Source organism: Pelodiscus sinensis, chromosome 2 (genome assembly GCF_049634645.1).
Source record: "Pelodiscus sinensis isolate JC-2024 chromosome 2, ASM4963464v1, whole genome shotgun sequence".
Classification (NCBI taxonomy): Eukaryota; Metazoa; Chordata; order Testudines; family Trionychidae; genus Pelodiscus; species Pelodiscus sinensis.
The window spans coordinates 58,850,323-58,871,914 of NC_134712.1; the positions used below are offsets into that span (position 1 = coordinate 58,850,323).

The following is a 21,592-nucleotide window of genomic DNA, read 5'->3' on the forward strand; positions in this document are numbered from 1 at the left end:
TTATGGATACCTGAACTGTATATTTCTTTACAGATTTACTTTTGATATAATACAGAATTGAGACATGTTTCTGGTTTCTGTAGACAGCGTCATCATTAATAAACCAGTTTGTCATCTATGACTGTAATTGATCTGAGCAATATTTGACAATACTTTTATCAATTATTGTGTATGTATATTCTGTAAAGATTGTCAGGCCTAAACATTGTACATGAAGATCAAACAGCTAACAAAAATTGTCATTCTCTTTATATAGACTCTTAAATTTCCAGCTTCACATTTTGTGAATTTCCCTCATTTTGTGAATTCCATTTATCCGTATGCCTCTAAGTACAAGGCAGAATGTTGTATTCTATATTGACTACAGTTTAATCTGAGATTGATTAAAATGAAGTGTTATTAATATTGATTTTTTTTAACAGGTGTTGGCATAAGAAAATGAACTCCACTATGAATGAAGAGCCTGATGCACTAGCAGTAGTTAACCAGCTGCGAGACCTGGCAGCTGACCCCTTAAATAGACGAGCCATCGTTCAGGATCAGGGATGTCTCCCAGGCCTTATTTTGTTTTTGGATCACCCCAATCCTCCAGTTGTTCATTCAGCATTACTAGTAAGTGATCTACTTTTTTTTTTTTTTTTAATTGGTGGGCTTTTTATTTGCTTTGTGAGCCTTATGTCAAATTATTGTCACTGTTCTGCTTAATTTTCTGCCACACCCATTTCAGCAATTAATAACGACAGTCATTTTGAAATACTTCATGGACCTGGGCAGAGAACAAGTTATTATAGATTAATTTACTGTGTGTGTGTGTGTGTGTGTGTGTGTGTGTGTGTGTGTTTCAGAAGTTAACCCTTTAACTTTCGGTATGCGGGGGGAAGCTATAATATAGTTTTTTACACGTAACTGTATGCATTACTTCATTTAAGATTTTCCTTGTGGTTCATGATAAAAGTGACTCTTGAAATCTACATTGATGTAATGCCTTTTCTTTTGATTGGAAGTGGGTGGATAAAAATCAAGATTTTAAAAGAATCATATATTTTAATTCATATTATACTGTAAAAGCTCTGTTATCCAACACTTAATCAGAAAGCTCAATTAACTAGTGTTTCTGATGTCTCCCAATACAAATCTTCAATCTAATAATCAAGGCAAGTATGCTGCTCTGCACGTTATTCCAATATGCAATTACATATTTGGCATTCTACTACATTCCTGTCTCCCCATTTTCATAGTTGGACATTCTTAAAATTGATGGGGGTTTATACATGTTTTTTAAATTTTCCTAACGAGTTTCAGATTATACATAGATTTCTTTTTCTACTAAGAAGTTCCACGTTCTAAAAGTTCATTTGTTCAGAAAAGGAGAATGTCCATAGTATCATTAACGTCCTTATTGTAAAAACTACACAAACTTCAATACAAAATATATGAACATACAGGCAGTCCCCGGGTTACGTACAAGATAGGGACTGTAGGTTTGTTCTTAAGTTGAATCTGTATGTAAGTCGGAACTGGCATCCAGGTTCAGCCGCTGCTGAAACTGACCAGCGGCTGACTACAGGAAGCCCGAGGCAGAGTTGCTCTGCCCCGGGATTCCTGGAATCAGCCGCTGATCAGTTTCAACAGGCTGAATCTGGACGCCAGTTCTTACATACAGATTCAACTTAAGAACCTCAGGTGTCCCCAAGTCAGCTGCTGCTGAAACTGATTAGCGGCTGATTCCAGGAAGCCCGGAGCAGAGCAACTCTGCTCTGCCCCAGGTGTCCTGATTCAGCCGCTGCTGAAACTGACCAGCAGCGGCTGAATCAGGACGCCTGGGGCAGAGCAGCTGGGGTGCTGCCGGGTTGGTCCAGTAGCGCCCAGAGCGGCGCTACGGGACCAACCGGCAGCGCCCCAGCTGCTCTACCACAGGCGTCCGGAGAAAAGCCTGGTCTGCTGAGGGAGGGGGGCGGGGAAGCACTAGCTGCGCCTCCTCTCTCCCCCCCCCCCCCCCCCCAGCAGACCAGGGAGACGCGGGCGGTGGACTGAGATGCACTGTGGTCCCGCTGCTCGGATCCTCCGTGGCTCTGCTCCACGTCTCCCTGGTCTGCTGGTCTCCAGCAGACCAGGGAGACGGGGAGCAAAGCCTCGGAGGATGCCGGCAGCGGGACAGCCGCGGCGCGTCTGGGCTGTCCCGCTGCCCGCGTGCTCTGCGGCTTTGCTCAGCGTCTCCCTGGTCTGCTGGGGGGGGATCCCCCCCCCAGCAGACAAGGGAGACGTGGAGCAGCTTTTCTCGCCCTGGAGGACGCGGGCGGCGGGACCGCGGCGCATCTGGGCGTCCCGCCGCTCCCGTCCTCCTAGGCAAGAAAAACCCCGTTCGTAACTGCGGATCCGACATAAGTCGGATCCGCGTAACTCGAGGACTGCCTGTATTTAAATTGATAAATTTAGCGTGTGTTATATTTGCAACAAATGTCACCCTCAAATACAGTGAATTTCCATAAGTCATAAAGAAAGCTGAAATGCTTCAACACGCTATGCTTTCCCATCAAGATTTGAAATTTGAAGACAGGTAACATAAGACCACAAGTCCCATTAAAAGCTTTTGAACATTCCACGTGCAGATAATAAATTTAGGTTTCTGCTTCTTCAAAAATTTGGCCTGAATGTATTTAAAAAATCACGCTAAATGTACGTATTAAAAGTCTAAAGAACTTTTTATTGTTAACTCTGAAGCAACGTCTTTATGAACTGATAATGATTTTATGTCACTAAAAAGTTTTTAATACAAATACAATCTTAGCACCTGATGTGGCAAACAGTACAAGAGGGCGGTAAGGGAGTATTATAGTTTCTCATAATGAGTAGTGTTCTTATTTAATGTGTTAGTATCTGTAAAGTGATTTTGATATCCTGAGATGGAAGAAGTATATACATGCAGATATTATTGAAATCCCGGGAGCCAAGAGTGAAGAGGATCCCCCGCTTATCAACTAGTCAATGGAAAATCAGTGGACTAGTTGATTAGTTGATTCAACTAAATTTAACATCTCCATTTTGAAGCAGAAATCTTGCTGGTACCCATGAGGTATTAAACGTATTTTTACATTTACAAAAATTGGACTTGATAGTTAACTAGGTGAGTGTAATCACTTTTGAACATATTTTCAAAATTTGAACCAACGTTTAGTTGACTGAGGGCTGTAGTGATCGATCCACCAGGCATCAATTTATTGTGTCTGCTTAGATGCAATAAATTGATCTCGGAGTGCTCTCCTGTTGAATCCAGTACTCCACCAGGACTAAAAGAGTAGCTGGAGTTCACAGGAGAGCAGTCCCTGCCGATCTTACTGCATATATAAGGTGCTGCGGTAAGTACATCGATTTCAGCTACTTACATTGTTGAAGTCACGTAGATTAGATGAACAGTGAGGGTTAGTGTAGAGTAGACAAAGTCTAAGTAAATTCCTACATCAGGAAGGTTACTTAAACGTATACCTAGCTTCAGTTAGGCTAATGGTGTACTTAACATTTGTCACATCCTTAAGTATCATGGTGAATTGGGCCTGATCTGTGAAATTCATCTAGAGTCTTTCATCTTACTTCAATGGGCATTGGATCAGGCCCTAAATGACCTCATTTTTGAAAGAGCTGACTGAGCATCCGGCTGCTCCCATTTGTATCCAATTAAGTAGTATTACAGAAGGAGTGCTTTGAGCTAAAAATCTTTGATATTAAATGGTGAGCCAAAGAAGAGGTTAATAAAAGCAAAACAATTAATCTATTGCTTTGTCATTTTTTCAACATGGAAATACTGTGCCTCGGGTCTTTAATTCCAATGACTGTTTTAGATAGACTTCTGGAAGTATTTAAATGGTGGTGCAGGATAGGGATGTCAAATGTGTGGTCGACTACACAATTAAATTATAAGCCTGGTTTTATTGATTAATCCTGTCGAATACATGTGCACCCCTCCCCTCCACTGTCTCCTGTATCAGAGGCAGCAAGGGCAAGGCAGGAGGGAGGAGAATGGGAGCTGGTGCCCCTGAGTAGCCGGCTTTTAAGCCAGCTCTCTACGAGCACCAGATCCTGTGGGGCTGCCTCCCCACCCGCCATGCTGCTGCCTTTGATACTTGCAAGGAGGCTTCTACTTACCTACCCCTGCTGCATCTGTGGGAGGCAAGGTTGGGCAGGCAGCTCCGCATGTACCAGCTCCTGCCTGCCCCCCTCATCCTCCACGCTGCTGTCTGTCGGAGGCAGCAGCATAGCGGTAAAAAGGGGACAGGCAGCTCTGCGGAATCCAGTGCTCTAATACAGAGGTGCGGGGGAGGGGAGTGTGTGTAGTTGTTAGGATTAACCGAGAAGCTCAGGTTTATTGGTTAATCATTTATTCAACTATATGCTAACATCTACTCAGTTTATGCAAACTTTTAGCATCTCAAAAGGATTTTTCTTTCTTGGAACTAACCTATAGAAGGATATTATTGTATTTGTAAATCTAACGTGTAAATTTTAAGTTTTCGTATCTATTACAATGTTCAGACTTGCTCTAATACTTCAAAAGAGGGGATAGTAGTGGCAATCTTCTGTTTCAGGTACTGTCTTAATATTCTAAAGAGGAATCTTGTTCTTGAAATTGCTTCTGTGTTTGCACATGGAAAGATGTGGCAAATGTATTTTAGATGTAGCTAGAGCAGTAAAATTGCATTTTCTAATTATCCTGCACCTTGTTCTTTTTAAGAAACTATAAATTGTTAAATAGTTAATTATGTGAAATATCAGAAATAGGAAATAATATGAAATGACAAAAGCAGCTTCTGATGACTGTTGTCTTTCTTTTCTTTTAGGCTCTCCGGTATTTGGCAGAATGCCGTGCCAACAGAGAAAAAATGAAAAGTGAACTGGGTATGATGCTGAGTTTACAAACTGTAATACAAAAGTAAGTCTGTAGGGGCTGCTAGATCTGAAAACAAACACCTGTTATTCTCCAGGGAAGATACAATATTGTAGTTGTTTCAGAACCACATGGTTGAGCAAGATACCTTAATGAAATAAGTTTGTGACATATCAATGCTTTAAATATTAATATAAATGTTGAAGATGTCAGCACAGTGATAATTGAGAAAGAACTAGTGAAACATTTCCAGAAATTCTTGGAGAAGAATATTTGAGTTGCATTTATTTGACAATATTCTAAATCTAATTTTCACTAATGTGACTCACAAGCTTTGATAATTGTTAGTTGAAACCACAAAGTTCCTTTCATATAAATCAGGGCTACTGAATTTTGAAAGCCCCAGGGGCCACAATGATTCTCACAGCACATGCCAAGGGCTGCAACTTAAGTGTGATTGTATATACAAGCAAATAGCTTCTTTCATACTGATGGGCATGAATACAAAGATTACGGCAAGACTACACAACACACAGGCCCATTTATGTCAATTCTGCTGATATTAATAACATTCAATATTTACCAGATTTCCACACGTGACAGCACTTTTAGGCTACGTCTACACTGCAAGGTTTTGCACAAAACCAGCTGTTTTTGCACAATAACCCGTGGAGCATCCACACTTCAAAAGCGCTTTTGCACAAGTAAATGAACAGTAAAACGGCAGAAGGGAGGGCATTTTCCGCTGTAGGTAAACCTCCTTTTATGAGGCATAACTCCCTTTTGAGCTTCAGCTATTGTGCAAAAAGGCAGGTGTGGATGCTCCAGAGGGGTTTCTTACACAAGATACCTGTCCTTTTTCCCATAGAGGTTTCTTGCTCAAGAAACCCCTATGAAAAAAGGACAGGTGCTCTGATGGCCATTCTGTGAATGGCCATGAGCTTTCTTGCGCAAGAGCGTCCATGCAGTGTGGACGCTCTCTTGCGCAAAAGCATGTCGCTTTTGCAATGTACTTTGAGGTGTGGTTGTGGTCTTGCGCAAGAAGTTTTTGTGCAAAAACTGTTGCGCAAAAGGCTTCTTGCGCAAGAATCGTATAGTGTAGATGTAGCCTTAATGAGCAATGACAGTACAGGAATTTAACTACTAAAACGCATATCTACAAAAGACCATTATATTGACTACTGTTTTGTTTTGACTCCCATCCACGGAGTGCGTGTTGAGTCTCGCATAAATCCAAACCACACTGAAGGCCACAAACAAATGGACCATGGGCTGCATGTTGAGTAGTCCTGATATAAATCATTGGTAGTCTGTCATTGACTATTTTATCAGTTGAATATTAAAGGAATTATTTAGGATTTAAACCAGTCTTGATCTGCTAGGGATTAGGATCAGAGAGACCTGTGGGGCAGATTATATCACATCTGCCTACTGTGGGGTTTTTGCACCTTCCTCGGAAGCATCTGTGCTGGCCACCGTTTGACACAGGACACTGGACTCGATGAGTTACAAGTATGATCCATTATTACCAGGGCTTGACGAACGGTGGCGAAAACTGCTCGCCAGCTCCATACTGCGCATGTGCAAGAGCCACAATGCGCATGCGCGTGCTGCAAATTAACGGGGCGCGCGGCTGAAATCTACTCGCCACGGGCGAGTAGATTGTATTGTTTGTCGAGCCCTGATTATTACAATTTCCATGTTCCTGTGGGGGGGATGGGAGGTGTCTCCTTTTTTGGTAGGATCACAGCATGCAGTAGATTAAGCCTAGGCAAAATAAGGCCCGTGGGCCAAATCTGGCCTGTCAAGCTGCTAGATCTGGCCCGTGGATGCTGCAGGGAGCCCCAAGTAGGCTTTGGCCTCTCCCCACCCACTTGCCTCCCCACACTCGCATGCCTCTCAAAAAAGCAGCTGCCGGGCTATTTCTCTTTCAAAACTGTGAGCCCAGAGGGGAGGGAATAAGGATTTAGGCACTGCCCCTGCCCCCAGCACAATCCTATTGTCTGGTTTCTGGCCAGAAACTGGCCAATGGGAGCTGCCTGTTTAAATAACAGGCAGCCATGAAGCACCACAGCCCTTCTCCTCTAGCTCATAGTTATTCACACTCGCACATGCCCCCGCACCATGTGTGGAGGTGTGGCAGGCTGCCTGCCTGAGAAACGAGCTGGGCAGTTGGCTGGTAGTCTCACAGGTAAGTCTCCTGGCCAGAGCATGCCTCTGGAACCCCAACTCATCCCTTCTCCAACCCTCTGCCCCCCCCGACTCCTGCCCCTCCACTTCACATACCCAAACCTTCTGCCCCTTCTCCTGCACCCATATGAACTCCTAGATCTGGCACCCCAACCCGCTCTGTCCCAAATCACAGCCCTCCCCTCCCCCCCGCCGTAGGTCACAACCCAAACCCCTGCATTCCAGTCTAGTTCCCCAGGGCATAAACCCCTCTTCACCCGAACTCCCTCCCAGATCCCACACCTCCTCCTCCACCTTACCCCAAGCTCCCTTCTGCACCCAACCTCCATCCCAGGCCCCGCTCCTCCTCCATTAATATAATGGAAAAGTGTGGCCCTTGACCACTTTCCAAAGTCTTGGAGTTACCCTCCCCCCCCCATCAAAATTATTGCCCACTCCTGGAGTAAATGGTATACACTTCCGGGGTAGATGGTATACAAGGCTCAGACCATTTCCAAAATTGAATGATCCTCAGCTCTAGAATTATATGAAATAAAGTGTGTGAAGCTCACAGAGAAGGACTTTTCTGTAAAATCTCATCAATTAAGCTTTCAAAGTTTAGTCCTCAGATTATTTCAGTTATAGTGAGATATATTACCTGCTCCATTAGAGAATAAACAGAGGTATTATTTTTGAAGAAGTAGACCTGGTGCTGCCAGATTACATCAAACTAACTTTTCATCAAAGTATAGAACAGACTGTAATATACGGTAAAACCTGTGTTATCCGACATGCTCAGGGATTAGGGTTTTCCGGTTATCTAAAAATTCCGATTATCTGAGGATCCCGTCAACCTAGGAAAAAACAATGGACAATATTAGTAAAACTCAGGTTTTTAATATTGATAGTTTTGTAGCGTGAGGCGGTTGGTCTCACATTTCTATTTTGAGTTAAAGATGATTAGTACTTCTTAAATAAAAAATTGTTAAGCCAACCATGGTACACCAAGCCAGGCCTGTGCGTCTGAAGATGTGACAGCATTGTGGCTGAGGGCAATGCTGGTTAACAAAGTTTTCTAGTTAACAGAGTGTCGGATAGCAAAGGTTTCACTGTAGTGATTTTCAGGACTTGCCAAGCGGCGGGGAGCCCCGCTCACCAGCTGCACAGTTCTGCAAGATCGCGCGGCACCGGCTGTGCCAGCTTGTAATCTACTCGCCATGTGCGAGTAGATTACATGATTTGTCGAGCCCTGGTGATTTTCAACCTGTCTTTTCCTGTGTCTGCATTGCATAGTACACCAAAGTTGCTGACATTTATTTATAAGCTTTAAGAATTTCTTCTAATGTAACCTCTTGTGGTATTAGTGAAATTAGTAAGATATAATTCTTTGTCGCATTTAATAATCAAAAGAATTCACCACAAAGGAGTAACTGCAGTTCATATTAAAGGTGATGGAGAAGGAGTGGTGGGAAAGCATATAAAAAAGGAACTAAGCAGGAATGGAATTTTCAGTATGTCTGGAAAATGTATACTGGATGCTAAGACAATAGAAATAAGAGAATGTCTGCTGAGTTTGGATCTCATAGTGCTTCATCTTTTTTTGACATTAAAAATTAAATGGTGTATCTTGCAAGAAAGATTAGATTATTTTTCTAGAAAGTAGAAAGTATATAGTTGTATGTGGACTAGAGTATGTGTATGTTGATCTACCACTTGACAAATGGCAACAAACAGAATAAAAAAGATCATGACTGAAAAAATGAATTTGGGGAAAAAGCATACTCTGAGGGGCAATCATTGATGAATAGCAGAAACTGGTTGACAAAGTTATGGGAAAGGAGGAAAAAACAATACACAGTGTTGTGTTATAAATTGTATGTAAAGAAAAAGTGTGAAGCAATCATCACTAGTGTACATGGTTAAATCGTTAATCTTCATGGTTACTCATATCCCCCCCACCCACCTCCGCTGCTGCCTCCGTAGCAGAAGCAGCAGCAGCAGCATGGCATTTGGGGGTGGTGCAGGCAGGAGGTGGTGCTGATGGGGAGGCAGGGGCCAGATGCAGCTACCGGCTTGCCTGGATCTAGTTCCCGAGGCTCAGGGCCCCTCCCCTCCAATATTGGAAAGCCCACAGTGATGCGCCAACCCCCCTGCTACCTTTCCCTCCCCCTGAAGTGCTGGAGCATAGAAAATCTACTAGGCTGGGCCTCTTCTAGTCTCTGCTGTGTAAGGGGAATGTGGGGAGTGTCTGCTTCTCGTTTAGGTGCCACATCAGTGAGATGTGGGTTTTTTTTGGGAGGGGGGGGCTTCTCACTTGTGTGTGGCCCCTGACTGTTTTTTTTTCTGTGGGTCAGCGGCCCCTGACCTGAAAAAGGTTCCTCAATCCTGCTCTACACCATTTTTACTGGAGATGGTGTAAAGGTACACAGTATTTAACACACATTAAATCTGTTTTTTTTTAAAGGACTGATAGTTCCCTTAATGTCTGACAAGATCTGTAAAATTGGATCCCATGAGGTTTGCATGAAACTACAGTTTCCAAAACACAGGTTTAAATGTATGTGTATAATCTTTTGCACTTAGGTTAGGATCTTAAATACCCGTTGTTTAAATATAAGTAGTTTGTAAAAAGCATGTTAAGAAGCATATGATTCAGATACATGCTATTATTGAGAGATGTAGTACTGTTTGGAAATAAAATATTAATAAATAATAAAGGCTTCAGCTGCCCAAAACAAAATACAAAATTAATAAATTTGCTGGTGTAATAGTTTGAGAGAGGAGATCAAATGATGACATACATCTTATTTAAAAATAAGAAATTGCTAATACCACTGAGCGATGTATTAAAATAACTAGAACAGAATGAAATTCTGCAAAGTTGTTGTTTCTTAAGAAAATCTGTTATATAGGTTGAATTTCTCTAGTCTGTCACTCTCTGTTCTGGCAACATCTGTGGTCTGGCATGATTTTAATTAACCGGGTGTCTGCTATCATGGGTGTGGCCAAGTTTCCCATAGTCCAGTAAAGTCTGTTTATAGCCACCAGTCCTGGTTCTCAATGTTCTGTTCTGTTACTTAGCTTTAATTTACCCTAAACGTCTTGTAAGAGCCCAGTAAGCAGTGGAAGTGTTTGTAATGCTGCTAGACAGTACAGGCAGTCCCCGACTTACGCGGATCCGACTTACGTCGGATCCGCACTTACGAACGGAGCTTTCTCGCCCCGGAAGTCGGGGCGAGAAAGCCCCGTTCGTAAGCTGCTCCGGTGCCCCTGGTCTGCTGGAGACCGTCTCCAGCAGACCAGGGGCACCGGGCGGGTTCCCGCGCTTCTGAGGCTTTGCCAGAGCAAAGCCTCGGAAGCGCGGGAACCGCTGCTGCTGCCACTTGGGTGCCGGTGCCTGTGGTCTGCTGGGGACCATCCCCAGCAGACCACAGGCACCCGGACTGAAGCCGCAGCAGCGGGCGGGTTCCCGCGCCTCTGAGGCTTTGCCAGAGCAAAGCCTCAGAGGCGCGGGGAACCGCCGCTGCTGCCGCTTCAGTCAAAGCGGCAGCAGCGGCGGTTCCCCGCGCCTCTGAGGCTTTGCTCTGGCAAAGCCTCAGAGGCGCGGGACCCCCCCGCGGCTGCGGCTTCAGTCCGGGTGCCTGTGGTCTGCTGGGGACCGTCCCCAGCAGACCACAGGCATCCAGACTGGAGCGGCAGCAGCGGCGGTTCCCCGCGCCTCTGAGGCTTTGCTCTGGCAAAGCCTCAGAGGCGCGGGACCCCCCGCGGCTGCGGCTTCAGTCCGGGTGCCTGTGGTCTGCTGGGGACGGTCCCCAGCAGACCACAGGCACCCTGACTGAAGCCGCAGCCGCGGGGGTCCCGCGCCTCAGAGGCTTTGCCAGAGCAAAGCCTCAGAGGCGCGGCACCCCCGCTGCCGCTGCGGCTCTGCTCCCCGTGTCCCTGGTCTGCGGGGGGGGGGGGGGGGTGCAGCTAGTGTGCTCCCCCCCCCCCAGCAGACCAGGCTTTTGTTTTGGACTCTGGGGCAGAGCAGCTGGGGCACTGCCGATTGGTCCTGCAGCGCCCGTGGGCACTACTGGACCAACCCGGCAGCACCCCAGCTGCTCTGCCCCAGGTCCTGATTCAGCCGCTGCTGGTCAGTTTCAGCAGCGGCTGAATCAGGACGTCTGGGGCAGAGCAGATGGGGTGCTGCTGGGTTGGTCCAGTAGCACCCCAGCTGCTCTGCCCCAGGCGTCCCCAAGTCAGCTTCTGCTGAAACTGACCAGCGCTGACTACAGGAAGCCCCAGGCAGAGTTGCTCTGCCCCGGGCTTCCTGGAATCAGCTGCTGATCAGTTTCAGCAGCAGCTGACTTGGGGACGCCTGGGGTTCTTAAGTTGATTCTGTATGTAAGTCAGAACTGGCGGTCAGTTTCAGCAGTGTCTGAATCTGGACGCCAGTTCCGACTTACATACAGATTCAACTTAAGAACAAACCTACAGTCCCTATCTTGTACGTAACCCGGGGACTGCCTGTATTGACCTCCTATGGTTCAGCAAATTCTCTGGTCAGGTCCCAAGAGTGCCAAACTAGAGATGGTCAACCTGTTTTCAGTATTTGTACAGTGAAATAGTTTAAATATGGTTGTACAGCTCCTAGCTTAAAATTTAGTTTGGTTGCTACTGAAGTGCAAGCTATGAAATATCTATCTGTTCATTAGCTAATATTAGACAATTTTCTTTCAAAAAGGAATTAACTACCAGTAAATCAGTGGCTAGCCATAAAACACCACTGAATGGGTTGGGTATGTTTTTCACAGGAACTCAAGGAGAGATCTAATCAGTGTTTCAAGATTTACAATTTAAAATATAACTAAGGATAAAACCAAAAAATTATGTTAATGTGAAATATGATTGTATAATCAATATGGTTTATAAAAATTGTCTAAGTAAATGAAATCTTAAAGCCAGGAAAAATTATTCACTAATAATTTGTCATTAAAATTCGAGGACAGAGAGAGTTTATATTTGTGTACCTGTGGGTGCCTTTGAGGAAGCAAGATTGAAATATACCTTGCACTTGAAGATTTGTTATGGTCCTTAATTTCTGTAGGAGTTTAGTTCCTGGTTGTGGACCAACAGTTGCAGAAAAGGGGAAATGAGTCCCTGGAAAACTTGCAGATATTTTTTCCTGGATAGCTCTGTGACCAGGAAAGGAAAATACATGTGACTCAGATGTTTGTAGCATTTGGAAATTGTACTATCGTGAAAACTGAAATACAGAGCATCTTCAAACAAGATTGTTTGTCATTGTCTCTCTCCTCAGGAACTGAGACTATAATGTTGACAGGAAATGCTGAAGCCAAAGTGTGGGGTTTTTTCTGTTGCCCCAGAGAAAAGTGGTAGATGAAAAATTACTTTTTCACCCAACTACGATAGGTGTAGTTGTACAAGCAAAGGCCTAAAGAGCAAATAGTCTGGCCTCTATCTTCTGCAGCTTTTACTTGGTGATAATGAGGCTGTAACTCTGGGTATGTTTTCAGTTTTCTGTAAGTTCTTTCTAATTCAATAAAGTTTTTGCATTCTGCTAGCAGCTGAAAATTTTAAAAAGTGAGAGATTACCTTGATCCCAGTGGCACCAGGTGCTTCTTTTTTACTTGAGTCAAAAAGCTCTAGAACTCTACATATATCTTTCTCTAATCTTAACCATTTGTTTCAATACATTCTACTGCATTCAAATTTCCCCCTTCTTTGTTGCCCCCTCACTAAAGCTGTCCGATTGTCTCCTTTCCCTTATGTTTTGTAAATTTTAAAGGACATTATAGTGAGATGAAGGTCCAGCCCTTGTAGCCCTAATTCTTTGTGATGATCTTTCCTCGGAAACTGGTTTTGTTATAATTGAAAATCTAGGAATTTTCAGGTGATAAATGAGCAGCTGGAGCAGACACTTCTGAATGAGAATCTTGTTTCCATTCAGTTTATTTATTCTTTGCCGTGGTAGTGTTGTCATCAAGACCCAGGGTACTCTTGTATCATTTATTCCTTGTCCTGGAAAGCTTTACCAGTCTTTACTAAGTAGAGAGAGACTGCGAGAATGTATTTTAAATTATTTATTTTTTTATTTTTATTTACAAATCATTAAAAAGGGGGGAAATGAAGAATTGTCTCAAAGTGCTTTAGTATTCTCCAGGAAGCATCAGCATGTCTTTAATATTACGTACTCATTGGGTTCATGGTGTGGGGAACTTAATGTGTCTGCTTGGACTTTATAAAATATTAACAGTTTCTAGAATTAATTAGCATTTATAGCCTACAAGAAAATATACTCATTTTGTGTTCAGAATTAAAGTGACTCTTGATGGACAGTAAAGATTAAAGGTCACAATTACTTCATAATCTTTATGAGCATTATAATGGTACTCTTTCAATATAAGTAATGTATTAAAAAAATACTGATGGGGAATCAATATACCAAATAGCTCTTAGAACAGCAAATTCCTGAGAGTAAAATTCCAATTACTTAGCTAAAAGAGCTTTTCAAGATAGTCTTACTTTGCTAGGCTGTCAGATATAACAAGCTGAACTAAATCCAGGGTATTAATCAGCTCTTCCAATTTATTACTTGCCTAAGATGATTAGGGCAATTAATATGTGTTTAATTACACAGAGTCCCTTGCAGATATAATGAAATGCATGCACTTCCATAATTCCTGACTTCTTATTTAATTTTAATTTTGGGTAGACTTAATTACCTGCATTTTTGAAAATGTAATTACTCTCTGGAACTGGAAAAGCTTAGATGTAATTCAAGTAATATTTGCTTAAACTGATACAGTTAAGAGATGCAGAATTACCCTGATTTTTATTTATCCTCATTGTATAATTACATCCTTTTCATTTTTGAGAGAAGGGGTGAACACTTTAGGAAAAAAAAACAGAATTTAGTCCAAATAGTGGTTGGTAGGGATGTCAGCGTGTGTGTATTCCATACAATTAACTGATAAGCTTAGGCTGCTGCTTCTGCATCCCCACTAAGAAAGTTAAATTTAGATTAATTGGCTAATCGAATAGTTGATGCAATTCAGCCGCAGGGCTGTTGCTACACTTCAAAGGCGAAAGCACTGTGAGGAACACGGAGCCAATGGGGTAATGCTGGAGTCCCCCAGTGGCCCCGTGTTCCCTGTGGTGTTTCAAAGCGGCAGCGTCGCTTGGAGCCCCAGGTCAGCAGGAGAGTCCTCAACTGACCCCAAGCTCCATGCGCTGCTGCCATTTTGAAATGCCGCATGAAGCCCAGGGCCAGCTGGGGATGCCTCAGCTGGCCCTGGGCTCCATGCAGCACTGCCGTTTTGAAGCACAAATTCTTCCTTTCTTCCTCTGCTGTATCAGAGGCAGTAGCGTTGGGGGTGGGGCAAGCAGAATGCTGTCACAGCCTCTGTTTGCAGTGGGTTTGGGCCTGCTGCGGACAGAGGCTGCTTTGTGTGATGCCAGCGCAGCCTCTGTCCGCAGGGAGCTCTGGCCCCTCTCCCCACCCCCAGACAGAGGCTGCTGCTGCCCTGCCCCTGATTGCAGGGGGCAGGCCAGGAGCGCACTGGCTGCTGGCCCTGCCGCTGGTGACAATTGAATAATCATGTAACCACTAGATTTGGTGCGATTACACGATTATTGAATTAAATGATATCTAACATCCTTACTGAATAATAGTGGGTAATGGGAAGGGAGAAATGTTGGTTGGAGAATGTCCTTTTAATTCAGGGGTGAGGAACCTCAAGCCTAGGGGCTGAATGTGGCCCCTCGCTTGTCTCAATCTGGCCCCCAAGGCTCAGCACTGGGGAGCTTGCACTAGCGCTCCAGCCCCCCAGCCACCTGCAGGGCTGGAACACACAAAATATATGAGCCTGGGCTCCCTTAAGTTCTGGTGTGCAAGGGGAATGTGGAGACTGTCTTTCATCTTCACAGTCAGGGGCGTCTTACTTCACTTCTCACTTATGCGTGGTCCTGACTGTTTTTTCTGGGCGCCAGCAACCCCCAACCCAAAAAAGGTTCCCCACCCCTGTTTTAATTTTACACAAATCAGCATGCAAATATTTTGTATATTTATCACATATCTGCTGTATACTTTAAATATGTTCTCTGTTATGTATATAATCAAGAAAAGAAAGCCCTATTCTGTTGTTTGATACATTTTTTGAGGGGAGGATAAGCTATGCAGTTGTTATGGTCCTATACTAACAAATTGTTGCATTTTCTGTATGGGAGCTTGTATGTTTTGTCAATTCCCATCTTCAGTATTCTTGTGAAAATAGAAACTGATGAAGCACTTGCTCTCTGAAATGCTTGAAGCTGAGGTTTGGTAATTACAACACATCATCTTGTATGTGCATAATTTAGGTGTGCAAACCGTATTTGTATTGCCTTTTTTGGCCAACATTCTAATCTGTTTGCCTCATCCACTTGTTACATTTTGTTTTTAGATGGTAAACACTTTTGGCCAAATATTATCATGTTTTCAGTGGGAGACCGTGTATAGTATGCCTTCAGGTTGTATCTCAACATAATGATTAATAGTAGTTGCTTACAGCAAGGAGATGGACGGTCTGTGTACTTATTTGATCTCTAATTGGAACCAGTTCCAGTTAGTCAAATTTTATGCTTATTGGTAAGGGTAGATATTAGATTAAAAAGAGTGTGTTTCAAGACTTAACGTGGAACACCATTAAATTTTAGTTGACTCAGGCTGACTGGACAGCATAGAGGACAGCAAACATGTTATGCATTTCCATGATGACCTGTCTCTTCATAAACTGGCTTATTACAAGGTAGATTGTTTGCAGGGAACAGATGTATGGTTATATCATCCAGCCTTCATGTTTTAGGTCTTGCAGCATGTCTTTTTCTTCATGCTTTCATTAGGTCAGAGTCAAAGATGATTCTTGTAGGGAAGTTCTTAGAGTTTCCAAGGAAATACCACATTCGACAGCTTAGGGCGCCTGTCATGACCATGAGTGTTAGCCAGCAGCCTGGGGACTAAGGGGTTAACTGTACCTAGCCAGGTAGCAGTCAGCCAATAGAAATGCAGATAGGGATTTCAAATTGAGACAAAGGAATTTTTGTTCCCCCCCCTTCCCCCCACCCCCCTTTGTCCCTGAGCAATTTCTCTCAGATACTGAGGGGGACAGACAAAATGTCTCTCTCCAAGAAAAGTCTCTTCACTATCTGTAAGTAGAGCAAAGTTTAGATAAATCCGTTAGGTTTTATTGTTTTATGGTTTGGGATTGTGAATCTGATGTCTGCATTTAGAAATGGGTTTTCCTCTCTTTTGTAACTAAGTTTTATTCCCCATTAGTTTATTAATTGGTGGCTCTTATCTAGCCAATCCAACTATGCTTGTAACAGGAGTACTGTGGTGATAATAAGAGTTCTTTCTTTTTTATTAACCTGGTATTGGTTAATTTTTGTGTCCTGGTTTTACTTTAGCGCTGAGCTTTCCCAAGTGATCTCTTCCCTGGTTTTCTTACCATTACTTGGGTGGTGGCAGTGGATTTTTATCCCCAAAATCTAGGTTTTTAAGATTTTGGGGGGAAGCTTTATACCAGTGCCTGGAAAGATAAGGTTTTGGGGTACTTTTGCGGGCCCCCACTTCTGCATTTATTATCTGAGTGGGGATTTAGCCTCGACAGTGCCTGGAAGAGCTGGACCTGTTTAGAAGATGGATCTCTTCATGTGATTTAAGACATTCAGTGGTTCAAATTTAACTCACTCAAGATGCTTATCTGAATAGTGTCCAATGTCTTTTCAATCTTGACTGTGCAGCCCCATGTTTCAATCCTTGGGTCAGGATGCTGACCACTAAAATATCATATTCTCCTCAAGTTTGTCCCCTGCTATCAAGATTTTTAGTTTGCAAAAGATGCTGTTGATGAAGGGTCCTAATAATAATGCTTTTACAGTGCAGGTTTCAATTCTTTCTCAGTGCCATCTAGATTATCTACAACAGACCTGAGGCAGGTAAAATTAGCAGCAATCTCAACCATGTGGTCACCCAGTAATATGGTCAAAGTTGCTGACCAGACGAATTGTGTTATAGCCCTAATTAATTTTCAGACTGACTTTTTCCCCCTGAACTTTTCACGGGATAAAGTGTCACAACCATATTGTCCATTGAGTCAACAACTAGTGCTACATGATTGGTAAAAACAGAGCAGGTAAGGCTCTTGTCATTCCCGGGGTTTGCCTAAATGCATTTACTTAATGTCTGGTCAAGTATTCCAAGGCTGCTGCTATTTTACTAGTCTAAGTCTGACCATAAGCAGAGCAACCTCTTCAGAACAGTTGCTTACTTCAAGTTTTATGTGTGAATCAAATATTTGCTTGTGTTTGTGCACATTGTAGAGTAGATGTTATGAGTGGGCAGATACATAATAGCAGTTTTGCATAGCTGAAGTTCAGATGCAAAATCATAAGGCAATGGCTTTTGGAAAACCACTGTTCTCTGTGATCAAAACCCAGAGAAATATCACGCAATATATACAGCATCTGTTTGTTCAGTATCTCTCCTTGGAGACATAGTCAGTATTGTTTGCATAATATTTCTTGTCAGTGTGCTTTGTTGTGTGTTCAGGGAACTAGCTGAGGTCATTCAATTAAGGTAAACAGCAAACAGTAGGATGGATAAACTTCAAAAGCTGATGGATATTCTGTTATTTAAACCAAGGGTGGGGAACCTTTTTGGGTTAGGGGCCACTGACCCACAGAAAAATCAGTCGGGGGCCACACGCAAGTGAGAAGCAAAACCAAAATAAAATAAACCCTTACTTACGAGTCCCCCAACTGAGAAGGAGAAAGACACTCCCCACATCCCCCATCCATACCAGAGCCTATGGAGGGCCCAGCCTGGTAGATTTTGTGTGCTCCAGCCCCAGAAAGGGTGGCAGGGTGGCTGGAGCGCCAGTATATGCTTCCCAATGCTGGGGAGGGCCCTGAGCCTGCACCCGGCCCCCAGACCTTAGGTTCCCCACCACTAATTTAGATTTACCAGCACAAAACGGCTTCTGTACTACCTCACTGGTTACTCGGAAGTCCAAACAATTCAGTTCCTTGAAAGTACCCAGCCTTAGGCTTTCATGCAGGTACCCTAGTCAAATATGATGATTACTGAAAATCTTATTTCATCATATAAAAGCAAAGGTTTTCTGATCCCAAAGGACCATCCATCCTCCCGCCTGCCCCTCTGCGTTGCTGCCTTAAAAGCTAGCTCCTGGCACAAATTGGCTCCTGCCTGCCCCCAAACACTTCAGATTCAGAGGCAGTGGGGGCAGGGAAGTGGGGGCTATCAGAGAGCCACTGTACATGGGGAACTGGCTTTTAAGCCTGGTCCCAGTGTGCACCATCTCGCTGGGGGACACCTGCCCCCCTTTCCTTCCCCATACTGCTGACTCTTGATACAGAGGTAGCAGTTCAGTGGGGCAGGTGGGAGCCAGAACACACAGAGGGCGGTCTTAAAAACTGACTCCCCACAAACACTGACCCCTGGGGAGCCGCCTCCCTTCCCCACTCTCCGTATGCTGCTGCCTCTGTAGCAGCAGCATGGGAAGCAGGCGGGGGCACAGGCAGCAGTGTGGGACGGGGGCACGTGGGAGCCAGTACATGTTGAGAACCAGCTTTAAAAGTCAGCTCAATATACATACAGACATGAATTCACTTCTTGAGGGTCAGATATATAACAGGAATGATAATCTTGTAGTTGTAAAGAGTTATTTTAGAAATAGTCCATTGGTTAGACTACAATGTCCATATTCGTGACAGGGATGTTAAATTTAGATTAATCAGCTAATCAAGTAGTCGATGGTCTTTCCATTGACTACTCGATTAGTTGGTAAGGGGGGCGCTTGCTATTCCACTGTGCCTCTCCCTCTGAAATGTACAGGAGCCACCTGCACTGTTGGTATATTTAAAAGGGAGAGAGGCAGTGGGAACCTGTGCCAGTGGAGAACAAAGCATACCTCACTGGCATGGGTTCCCCTCTGTGCCTCTTCCTTTGAAATGTACAAGAGCTGCGAGTGGCTCTTGTCCATTCCTAAGGGAGAGGAGCAGCAGTGGGACCAGCGCGAGCGGGACTGTTTCAGTCCTGGCTCTCTCTGTTTCCCCCTTGTCCCATCTTCCCTGATCCCCGCAGAGAGAGTGCTGGGATGGGGAACCAGCTTTTAAGCCAGCTTCCCCCAGCAGCAGATGGGAGGAGAGTGGCTAGTCGAGTTCCAACACTTTCGGTTGTCTTGCTTTAACCGTTTGTTTACTTAGTTTTAAAGATTGTTGGGGGGGAGGCTCAAGGATAGGGCAGTCCCATAGTGGGGGTTTGCACTCCCAGCCAGGCCCTTTCATTTGTCTGGTGATTCTGTATGATTTTAAGAAAAGCAACCCCATTCTAAGGAGATCCCATTTTCCTGGCACAACCAAACCCTTACATTGCTTTAAGTTATGAAAAGAGGAAGCTGCATACCAAATGTGATGGTCCTAGCTCTTACCATTTAGGAGGAGTTCTTGAACAAACAGACTCATGGATGGACAGACAGCTAATGTTGTTTTTTGTTTGTACTTTAGTTATTGCAAATATTGTCAGTATTGCATTATATAGATGGATACTTCTTATAACTTCCCTTTGACTGATATTACTATTTTTGGTTTGTTTCTCTGATTTTATACTATGGTAGTATCACTTTCGGTTGTTTTGCTTTAACAGTTTGTTTACTTAGTTTTACTTTTAAGCTATTGTTATAGGATATATGTGATGTGAGCTGAATGTTATTGAACAACTGTTTCCATCAGGTAACACATTTGTGAGCAACCTGCTACAAACACCATACACTTTTAGAAAATTTAGTTTTCTGCAATGTATACTGTTAAGACTCTTTAATGCATTGATTTAGAGATCAGTATTTAAATTAGGGAAGTAATAGTGTAACCATTTAAATGGCTAACCAATAACTGTGATCTTATCAGTTACTGTAACAGTTACACTCCAGCTTCTTGCCCTGCTTCCAGGGAGCTGGCTGCCAGCCCGTGCTGTTGGCTCTTTCAGAGTCTGCAGCGTGGGGCAACAGCCGGCTCCCTGGGAGCAGAGCCAGGAGCAGGGCTGGGAGCTAGTATGTGCTGTGGGCCCTGCAGTATAAACTTTATGCTGCAGAGCCTGCAGTGTGTAACTGATAAGATTTTCAGTGGCTAGATGGTTGCCTAATTAACTGCTTTTTAACATCCCTAATTTAATTAGTGATATCTGTGTCTGGAAAAAAAACCCCTCTGATGCCCAACCCATCTCCCATTAACTTGAAGCCATGAGTAGAAGTTGTTGTTAAACAAAAATTGTCTGCCATTGCAAACCAGACATTTGTTCAGTTTTTTCCATAGCATTTTTATTGCTTTTTAAAAAGGAGTGTTTTGTGAACAACCTCGAGAAAACTTATCTAATGTGTCTGTACCAAATAGCAGATTTTGCTTTTTGTGCTGTCAAATTAGCAGGTTGTTTTAATAATGAAGTTATATGAAGTTAGCTGGAATTATATAAGATTTCATGCCAACTGTGATTTTGGGAGCACTAAACATATATGCAACTTGCTGTTAAGGAATAATGTAAGTCTCTTTTCATTATTAGATACCATATGGGCAACTTTGAATTTTAAATTTTGGTGCAATTTTACGGCTGCTTCTAGTGGTTCTTTTACATTTTATTATTGCAATTTCTCTATTTTCTGAATTTATTGTTTTGTGTTCTGTGATGTACTATATGTCGATAAGAAACCTATAGTTAGGGGAAAAAAACTTTTGGAAAAAAGTTATACTGACTGTGAACTAGCCAGTTAAGTTTAACGAAAAAAGAATTTTATTTTAATGAAAATAGGTATTATAGAAAACTGGCTTCTGTGTCTTAATTTTGCTGGATACAATTTAATATAACAAATGGCTGTTGAGTGTTACAGTACCCTGTAAAGCTTTCATTTTCTTGAAAGTTAATTTGTGTTTCTTGAGGCCTTAGCTCACATGGCACTACTGTCCACTTTTAGCCCCTAAATATAGATGTCTTTCTTCAACTTCAAGCTGTGAACCACATGTACACATTTTGTCTAGCATCATTTATACATGACCCAGATTGACTGAAGTATGTGCTTCCTGAAGATGGATGGACTTAAGCACATGCTTAATTTTAAGTGAATGCTTAAGTGATATTCTGGTTCAGGCCCCAGTCTTGTTTTTTATTATCTTTAGGACATTATTTTTAGCACAGTATCTCTTTACCATGCTCAGCACTCCTTCACTTAAATTAGAGAAACTCAGACATCTCTTTCCTAAATAGTGTACAATCTAAAAGACACAAGGAAAAGAAGAAAAGATTTAGTAGAAGATCCAGAGGGAGGGAGTTAACTACAATTTCTGCTCCAACATTATTCTTCTATTATGGAGATGATGGGGGTGATGTTTGATTCAGGCTATTTATTGGGATGAAATAGTCAGGAAAAAAACTTCAAAGGCAAGACATAGCTATTTACTGAAGTATATTTATGCCTACAAACAAAACTATGATGG

The 21,592-nt window shown here is 43.1% G+C and overlaps 1 protein-coding gene across 3 annotated transcripts in view; it reads left to right on the forward strand.

Moving 5' to 3' along the window:
• ARMC1 (armadillo repeat containing 1) overlaps window positions 1-21,592 on the forward strand; it is a 35,908-nt gene that overhangs the window by 4,508 nt on the left and 9,808 nt on the right. For all 3 annotated transcript variants that reach the window (XM_075920615.1, XM_006136620.4, XM_006136621.3), the window contains exons 2-3: window positions 423-612; window positions 4,833-4,924. In XM_075920615.1, the coding sequence (XP_075776730.1) occupies window positions 439-612; window positions 4,833-4,924 (266 nt within the window). In that variant the 5' untranslated portion in view covers window positions 423-438. The remainder of the gene's footprint in view (window positions 1-422; window positions 613-4,832; window positions 4,925-21,592) is intronic.